Genomic DNA, 10,000 nt, shown 5'->3' with positions numbered 1-10,000 from the left:
ACAATTTGGCCCTTGTTGCCTCGTTCAAGAGAAAATCTTCTTTTGAATTTTAAGCTTAAGAACGAGGCATCCAGGGCTTATTTGAATAAAAACAAAAGAATATTTAAATGGCGGCCATTTTGGAATAAGGTGTATAGCTGGGCAAACAAAGATCGAGCTGTTTAAAGTAATTCAAAGAGAGTATCTCCAAAATCGTACACCGATGATGCTCTATTGAGCACACTGATAACCCACTCAACATGAAAAGAAAATTGATTCCACCTGGTCACCGCTGATTCAGTAGCCAGCCTTTCGGGTGGGTCCAGAAGGACTCTCCTTGCGTGATTCAGGAACCCTATAACCGAAGGCTTACTTGCTGAAAGAAAGAGGATCAAACTTGAAATAAGTATGTGTAATCAAATGGCGACGAGTGAAATAAGGAAATAATTTCACTTGCGTTTTGTCAAAATTCTGATAACGTCAGACTATTCTCATACATGAAGTACCTTCCTCTAAAGGAATGTCCTGCTGACAAGCCAAGGCGACGATATCGCACCAGCCCAAAAACATGTGAACTGTTCAAATGAAATGAAGTACGTGGTTGGCCCATAAACAAGCCAAACGACGTCATGAATTACTTCAAGCCCGAAAACATACAGACTACTCAATTGAATCGCATCTTCGCCCATCAACATGCAAACTGAGGGAATGAACTTTGGCAAGAAAACATGTAACCCGCTATATTCAATTGCACCTGAGGGCAATTACTTATAGAAGCAATGTGTGTGTTGTGTTGTGCAAGTATTTCAACCGAACACACAGCTTTAAATCATTCCACCCAAATGAAATAAAAAACTTCGTATCTTGGAATATGCCCAAGCGTAACTAATCTTCCAGCCGGAGTAAAGGCTTCCTTTAGCCTCTTGTTTAATTCAAATCGCCCAGTTGTCGTGATAGAAAGTCGTCAATAAAATGCCTTCGCACACACTTGTGTAGCACTTGTTTACCGTATTTTTGGTGGAATCAATCGCATTGGATCAGTTTAAGAATTAGACATTTCACTCTGATCAACTGGGATGGGTTAACATAAGACTCTCTTCCCGTTGTCGGAACGTTTTTACGTTATTTTGTCTTTGGGGAATCAGCATAAGTCAGTGAGTAAACGGCAAGCGAGACCAATCTCGGCAAAAACTTGGATTTTGGCCAAAAGAACTTATTCTCCACTCTCCTGGCCGCCATAGGTTTTCCCAAACTTAACTACTCTCCTCTAACTGGCCGCATCGGAGCACACGTATCGCAAGTCACATGGGCAAAAACACTTTTTCATGACCTTACTCAAATTTGATAATAACCTGCGATCAGGCGCTCTTTTTTTTTCAAAAAATGAAAAACGCTTGTTATTGGCAATCAAGTACGGAGTTAAAAGATACATTGACATTGATCGAGAAGATTTGAAAAAAACAAATACTGAATTGTCAGTTTCAGAATGTCCGACATTTTGGGATGCAGCTTTGAGTCGATAGTGTTGCATCCAAGAATGAGAGAACTAACGATAAATGGTGGGCGAATTCGTTGGCAGTGAAATTGTTCTTCCATTCGTGGCACAAGTTTAGAAACGTTTCACTCGAGTCGTCTTCGTACAACTATGTTTTTGCTCCCAATATTTGCCATCCCTTACACTAATGTCCAACAATGGATGTCTAATAGTGATGTTGGAGTGGTGTCAACAGGTCTTCAGAAGCCGAATCAAGGCAATTACACAAGTACTTGTGAGCACTGACATCCTTCAGTACCAATTCAGTAGCGTCATAGGCATGTACTACAGATCACAGCAAGCCTTTCGAAACCTTGCGTCTATGTATTTGTAAAGTCGCTGAAGGAATTTTACTTTGCATAACAATTGAAGGGTCTTCAGAACCTTTAACATTGCATTGTTTTGTTGAAAACAGGATGTGTTTTTGCTTTACTATGCTCCTTGGTGCGCTTTCTGTCAAGTTCTTTGGCCGGTTCTCCTCGCTGTGGCAAAGTTCTTTCATAAAACAACCGGTGTCATCATTGCGAGGTGAGTTTCTTAGTCTTTAATCCTTTAGTCTGACTACTTCCCTTTCACGGTATAAAGCTTGTTACCTAATTTTGTCGCTAGTAGGGAGCTTACGAAACGACGACGTCGACGGCAACGACGACGCTACAAAACAATAGGTTTAGTGAGCAACAACAATGGTTCTTCACGCTCTGCACGTGCGTTTTGCATTTTGGTACATTTCTTTGCCGTCATCTCCTAAATGACGACGTGAAATGATCAAATTCAAGGTTGACGATGAATTTTCAGTTCTCTCTCTACGCTTCCAACTCATACCAGTTTAATTCCTCGACAGTTACTACACATTTTCAACGCGAAACGACTTGAAATAGTTTCGTAGTAATATGAATAGCGCGAAGTTGTATTTTAAAATGAAGTCCTCGTTGCCGTCGTCACCCTCGTTTCGTAAGCTCCCTAGTGTTGGTGTAAGACGTAACCTATTAGATAATTAGCTAATGAACTCCACCACGCGTTGTAGCAAGTCAACTAGTTGCCTCCTCCTAGTTGGCTCGCTCTCCACGCTCATATTTGGTGTCTCTCTGTGCACGACTCCGTAGTTAAATGCTGCCGTGTATAAAAATAGGTCCAAATCAACGCAATCTAGAATTACGTCACGTCCTTTTGTTGGGACAGATCCAGTTAGTTTGAGTTTCATGGTCAGATTTAGTCAATTTCTCTTCTCCGTTTGAGTTTGGCTATACACCTTATTCCAAAATGGCCACCATTTTAGTGTTCTTTTGTTTGCTTGCAAATAGGACATTTCCATGATGACGCCACTTGACTACAAGTACCAGATTCCTTCAGGTTTTGCTTGTCTCATGCTAATTACTCGGAATACCTGAAAGGTATCCGAGTTAAAATCTCGGTTGATTTTTTCGGGTGCATCAAAATGCACAATAGAATTAGGACGCGGGGATTTCCTCGGTGAAAAGCTATGCGCGTAACCCGTAGGGTGAGGTTGTAATTGAAAATAGAAACATCCAGATGCAAAACAAACTTATGAACACACGAACCTGAAATCTCGCGAAGGGTAAACATGACGAACACAAAAGCGAATGAAATAGGACATTTATTTTTTTCAACTACATGCTTACAATGAGACTAAACCAAGAGAAAATGAGGGGCCAGAGAGGGAGGCTCAAGGCGTTGGCCGGGACATGTTATGTCCAAGAAAGTTTTTTTTTGACGAGAGGAAGTCTTTGTTCTAGAGGAAGTCTGTCTTCTGAGACGTCCGCATGCAGTCTTACCTCGCTCTCAGGTTCTTAGTGAAAAGAGAAAATGATGGCGCACGTGGAAGGCTGATGAATATATATTTTCTTTCAAACATCGGACCGAGGTTGGCCTGCATGCGGACGTCTCGGAAAACTTCCGCTCGTCTAAAAATAACTTTCGTGGACATGACATATCCCAAGGGCTGGACCGGGAGCCTCCTTCTCTGTCCCCTCATTTTCTCTTGACTAAACTCTACAGTACCTCTGATGGAAACAAGACATACAGGTTTACAATGCAATAATACAACATTAGTCTCCAACAAAAAACAAGACAAACGCAAACACAAATGCAGGGTCTCGCCCACGCCTCGCGTCACTCAATCTATATTTATTGATTGAAAATGTGCTGTGTTTTTAAAACAGGACCATTTCTTTTTTTCTTTTTTTTTTTTTTTTTTTTTTTGAAAACGAAAACAAATAAGGCATTTTTAGACCTAAGTGATATTGGGATAAACTGACTGACGCGTTAAATTGTTGGAAAATCCACGTTATCTCTATCTTGGTTAACTGGTTTTGTAGCCATACGTTTGAAAATAAATTGAGTTATTGGGTAATTACTCGGAATACCTGAAAGGTATCCAAGTTATGGGCGCAATCCATTTGGGCAAAAATTCCGAAATTTTCGGACTAAAATCAAATGGCAGAGTAGTTTCCGGGACGTTCTTTCGAAAATTTTGGTCAACCTCGAGAGATTGACCATTTTTTCCGAAATGTCGGAATTACCGCGAATTCTCTAACCTGCAATCAGGCGCACTTTTCTTTAGACAGGCCTGAAAAGGTACGCCTGTAGGAGTTTTTTTTTCTTGTGCCATGCTATAAATTACCTGCACGTTGCGATTCAGGAAAGACGACGAAAACGAAATGTAGAACTTTAAACTAGCTGGAATGTCTACGAAGTCAGCAGACTTTACTCATACAATCAAAGCTATTTTTGCAAATCCCGCTTGACAGTTGGTGCGGTTTCTTTGTTCAAACCATGAAGCAACAAAGAATTTCGAGATAAAATCACAGAAAAAGCCGAATCCTTCATGTTTTCAAGCGCAATCAACTGTACAATAAACTTTATTTATACTCGAATATTTAAGATGCTAATAAAAGATGCTAGTATCTCTGATGAAAATGCACTTTGAGAAATTCTAGTTTTCCAGCAGCAGCTACTCAACTATCATTCTGTAAAAGGTACGTCACTAAACCATCGTTCAGCGCTTCCCTAAAATTAACAATGTCGTTTCTGTCTGTCAAGCTCGGCTATTTCCCCGATTGTCGCAGCACTAAGTTCTGTTCAGCACTTCTTGGATTCACGACTTGTTGCTTCCGAATATATTCCAAAGGACTCACCACAAGTACAGTACAAACGTTTTCGAGACGGTGAAAGAGGTACGATGCATTTTTTATATAATGGTCGGGATCTAGTGCAAATATAAACGATATTGCCAAATCCCGTAGGAAGTACAACTATAATGTCTTCTAAACAAACCATTCTTCGGATGCATTCTCTTTGCTCTTCCTTCAAAGATTTTTGAAAAAAAAACTGAAGTCGAAGCAACAGCAGCTGTAAACAGAGCCTAAACATCATCCTGTTCAAATCCTTCTCGGTGGCCATAATAATAAATCCGGATTTATAACATGCAGTGAAGCAACCAAAGCGATAGGAGCTGTGTTGGGGTTTCAGTGTGAAACTTGATGTCGTTCGTCGATTTAGAAACTTAAGCCCATGTTCTGAGTGAAAGCTCGATAGCAGCTAAAACGTGAAAATGCTAGATTCAGTCTTCTGGAAATGTTATGAATAAGATAGTTAATCTAAATCTTGCATGTCACTTGACAACATGGTCAAATCGTCAATACCAATATACGTTTGCCGGTGTAGCTGGTAAAAGTAGGGCTACATTTTACTTACAAGAATGACTTTCACAAGTTTTCTCTCTCTCTACGCTACTGTTTCACTCTCCCTTGGCCCACTGGTTTCACTTTGTATGTCACCCCTGCATTGCGTAGATTCACTTTATTTCCAATCCGACAACATGTACCAAATCAAACTGCTACTTTTGCTTGGTGCATGTAAACACTAAACGATGTTCACCAATACGTTATACCTTGTCATGAGCCCTCCAGACTTCAATTGGCTGCAGAAACGTGTACTTCTTTTGTTCCGTACGTAGCAAATATGAACATCGCTTTAGTCTATTCAATCCTTTCAATTTGTTTCTAGCTCTTCCAAAATGTATCACCCTACTTCTGCGCAGCATGGTATTCCGAGTAAACGCTTTAATTTAAAGAGCGTCTTGTTAACAACTATTGCTGGATATGTCCTCGCTGTTTTAGTATATGAGATAATATAGCACAAAAAGATGATTTTAACTCTCTATTCTTGCAAAGATTACAACTGAACATTTGCGGGCGCAAATTCCGCCCGAATTGCTCGGAGGTGAATAGCAATGGATATCCGGAGTTTGAGTAGCCAATCAGGCTAGGTTGAATATTCTTTTGAATTTTTAGCTTGAGAACGAGGCAACAAGGGCTAAATTGCAAGCAAGCAGACAAAAGATTACTAAAATGACGGCCATTTTGGAATAAGTTGTATGACGAACCACAGGCAGCCCAAGCTCCGTATACGATTTATAGACTTTGTATAGGAAAATTCACTTTGAGCTTATAAATGCTAAAATAAGCTGTAAATGTAGAAATAAATTCACTTACCTCTTTGTACAGTTTTCCACGTCTTTTCTGTGCAATAGGAGGGCAAAGTGTGGCCGTTCATATTACATTCTGCACTCTCATTGGACAATTTGAAGCCTTTGGCTAATGTGAGTGCAGAATGTAATATGATCGCCATCAAGCTATAACGGCCGTAGCCACACATCTAGCTGAACGCATGGGAAGATTATGAAAGGCGAACATTATTTGGAATTTATCCGCCAAAAATCGCTATGTGGTCTCGGTGTGGAGTTACTGTGATAAAAAATCTATCTGGCCTTAAGGCTGTGGTGTTTTTATGGCGATTTGGACCGTTGCTTTGTGATGCGAGAGCAATTTGTGGGACGGGATCGCCGCGAGTCACCAGCCTTTCTTCTCTTTATGACGGAAATGACAAATTACGACATCGAAAAAATTCGAAAGTTACGGACACAGTTTGCCCTCTTATTGCACAGAAGAGACGAGGACAACTGTACGTAGAGGTAAGTGAAGTTTATTTCTACATTTACAGCTTATTGTAGCATTTATAAGCTCAAAGTCTATACATCGTATACCGAGCTTGGGCTGCCTGTGGACGAGCAAGTAGCTGATTCACTACTACTGGTTTGGAACCTCGGGAAATTTTCTGGTTGAGTCCGCAGCAAGATTTAAGTATATAGGCGTATATTGATGATTCTAAGCCTTTCTAGTACCGACGTTTTACGTCTTCCAGAAATACAGAGTTTGACCTCTATACAGAGAGAGAACTTCTACTTCTTAGGAGTCGCTGTTAGATTTGTCGAGACCACATCTCGTGAAAAACAATGGGTAGTTTTTTAGACTTCTGTTTCGTTTGATCTTTTAGTATGTTTTCGTGCCATGTCATTTGGTTGTAAAAGAGAGTAAGTACGTGATAGCAAATATGACAATCAATGACGTATTAGAGAGATACAATAATGCAATTTGCATGGATACACACAATCAATCGCACCTTGTCCTTCATACAATCGTTTAATCGAAATGGTCAATCATAAACGTGAACTGACAAACCTTGGTTTTTCGAATAGACAATAGGAAGAAAAAATATTCATTAGTTTCATCCATCGTAGTTACATGTATTATAAAATACTGAACATAAATACAAGAGTATGTACATTATCATTTACATTTTATGTTATTTTTTGCACAATCTTTTGCTGAAGCAGATATAAAATAAAGAATATTTTACATGCACAGTACTGTAACAAACAGAGTACGCTGTATGAACAAGTACAGTACATGTGGACGCTGTTCAAGTAAGATTCTCTTTCTTGGTGGCATGATTTTCGGTTGTTTGTGTGTCCAATGCGTCTACATGTACTGTACATCGCCCAGAATGCCGTATGTTTATTTTATACAAGGCTACATTAAAAAATCTAAATGCTTTGTTTCTTAACATAAATTTACTTTATGTGATCTATTAGTGTAATTAGACTCACATCAGCCTTTGGCTGCCTTCCCATGTTTAACCTGCATAGTTGTATTGTATAAAGCGAGTGGAGCTCACAGCTGTCAAAGAACCGAAAAGAATAACTTAAATATGGACCATTTTCGAAAATACCATAAAACTCTTTGTTTGCCCCTCCAAATTTTGCGTAAGCATTGTTTCCAGCTTCTGTCGAGACTTACAATGGTCTCAACAACAGTAGTAGACAACAGTAGCAATGCGTATGCAAAGTTTAGAGGGACAAACAAAGAGTATTTTCGAAAGTGGCCTATTTAACTGTTGTGCGCATTGTAATCATCTGCATTTGTCTTCTAGGATCAATGCGGATGAAAACGATCTTCCCTGGGAGTTTTATGTTTCTCGCTACCCGTCATTTACTTTCTTTCCTGCCTACAGGTACACTTTATTTCACTGTATTCAGACACTGGAGCATTTTTTGTTGTGCATAACTCGATAGTCGTAAAACATTATGTCACTGGTATCATCTTAAACATAACAGTATTAATGAATATTCATCCACCTTTGTCACTAGCTCGAATAATCAAACCTGAAATATTTTTATTGTGGTTTGTAGGAGGGGGTGGGGGTGGGTAGGTTGCCACGACTACTTCAACTCTGCCTCCTCATAGTCTATTCAAGTCCTCTTTCCTCAGGGCAAGGCGCACAACTAATAGCAATCAATGATTGTCCTTCTGGTATATATTTTTCGGAGTTTTTCCAATATTTTTTTGAGGAAAGAAGAACAAACATTAAACAAGTGATAAAGCTGTATTCTTCCCAAATGTTTCTGATACGTTTCTTAATGATGTATAGTGCTTTCAGAATATAAACTGATGTAGGTAAAATGGGGGCTTGACTTGGTAATTTGGTTTTACTGTGGTAGAGACGTTGATTCAGCCTTTGATTTTGGGGTTTTTTTTTTTCTGTTTGTGTATTTACAGAAAGGACTACGCCGTTCATTTCCCAGACTCAATGGAGAGAACAGCTGCCAACATAATTCAATTCATCTTGGAGCACGGAGTTATGGCAAGAAAGGCATTCAGGGATTTCCACTTGTCTCGTATTGTTACTGACCAACTGAATCACCTTGAAGAACTTTTACATCAAATTCAAGAAGAAAAGGAAATTATTGAGATTTCACTTACACAAATAATATTGAACAAGGAACTTTGGAAAACCGGAAATGAAGTTAGCTTAGGAGAGTTTGAGAAGGATGTTATGAAAGAACAGGAACTGAGATTACAATGTGAAGATGGGATAAGAAGTCTTGACCAAAAGCAATTCTGGGTGGAAGAAAGAGTTAAAAAGCTCATGCAAGGAAGCGCAAACGTTTTGAAGACATTGTTGGCTTCAGAAAATAAGTTGAAGCGTAGTGAAAAACACGTTAGTGAATTATTATTTGAAAAGAAACGATTTGTCCCAAATGCTGCTGAATTAGATAAGAGTTTACAATGGACAGGAACGAGGGTAAGAGTAGAAAGGAAAGTGGTTTTGGAATTGCGGCAAACCTTAACAGTTCTAAGACGAAAAGCAACAAAATTGGACATTTCTAGCAAAATGCTAAGAACTAAACTAAATAATTTACTCCTCAAAGAGAGTTGTACAAAATCTTATTCCTAACACCCTCATGGTCATTTGTCAGTAAGGCAGTAGACAAAAGGTTGTCAGAAATATTTTCAGTGTCTACAGCAAATTCATCAAAGAATTTTAGACCTTAAGCGAAGGAGTATCCTGGGAACGACACAAAAATCTAAGTGATCTCTTCTTCACGAGTATGAAGTGGTGTTTATCAGAAGAGGGGCGTTCGAAGAGGAGGCCAGGGACGCCAATGTTTTTCTTGGTTTTCTTGCTCACATTCTTGGCGTAAAACTCGTTCCTGCCTACATTTAGACTGGTGAAATGACTCGCTTTCCTGTTGTGACACCGGCATACTTAAAAACGTCTGTGGCAGACCCTATGTTCGTGTTTCCGAGAGCTTTCGATAAAAAAAAGAACGTGCAGAAATAAACAATTAATTGTCCTTGATAATTACTAAGTGTAACATCCACACGGTTAAGGTATATAAATGACACGTCTCTTGCGATTACTCTCTTTGTCAACATCTGGAGCAGCATCTGAAATACGTTGTCCAGTAGCGACTGCGACATCTCGCCGGAGCTAATAGGCCACTTCGGAGATTACCATAATACTCTTTGTTTGCCCCCCCGAATGTTGCAAAAGCATTGTTTTTGTTTTCTCTTGGGACAATTCTAAGTCCCAAGAGAAACTCAAAACAATGCTTATGCAACATTTGGGGGGACAAACAAAGAGTATTATGGTCTATTTCCGTTTCGTAAACGGTCGATGCTATTTTCAGTAACCAAGCCTTTCGTCATAAATTAGACCTAAAGTGGTTGAAATTGCACCTAACTGTCATTGTTTTTTCTACGGATTTAAGTCTAAGCACCCATTTTTGTTCGGTTAGCTTTCAACGAATTGTTAGGGTTAGCTTCATTTAAATACTTCAAAATT

General features: G+C 39.3%; 1 protein-coding gene across 3 annotated transcripts in view; it reads left to right on the top strand.

Annotated features, from left to right (window-relative positions):
• Window positions 1–10,000, top strand: part of LOC138059489 (thioredoxin domain-containing protein 11-like) — a 38,429-nt gene that overhangs the window by 27,920 nt on the left and 509 nt on the right. For all 3 annotated transcript variants that reach the window (XM_068905119.1, XM_068905120.1, XM_068905121.1), the window contains 3 exons: window positions 1,929–2,041; window positions 7,805–7,885; window positions 8,431–10,000. The exon at window positions 8,431–10,000 is cut by the window's right edge and continues 509 nt beyond it. In XM_068905119.1, the coding sequence (XP_068761220.1) occupies window positions 1,929–2,041; window positions 7,805–7,885; window positions 8,431–9,109 (873 nt within the window). In that variant the 3' untranslated portion in view covers window positions 9,110–10,000. The remainder of the gene's footprint in view (window positions 1–1,928; window positions 2,042–7,804; window positions 7,886–8,430) is intronic.

Source organism: Montipora capricornis, chromosome 8, assembly GCF_036669925.1.
Source record: "Montipora capricornis isolate CH-2021 chromosome 8, ASM3666992v2, whole genome shotgun sequence".
Lineage (NCBI taxonomy): Eukaryota > Metazoa > Cnidaria > Anthozoa > Scleractinia > Acroporidae > Montipora > Montipora capricornis.
This window is presented reverse-complemented; position numbering and strand designations above follow the sequence as displayed.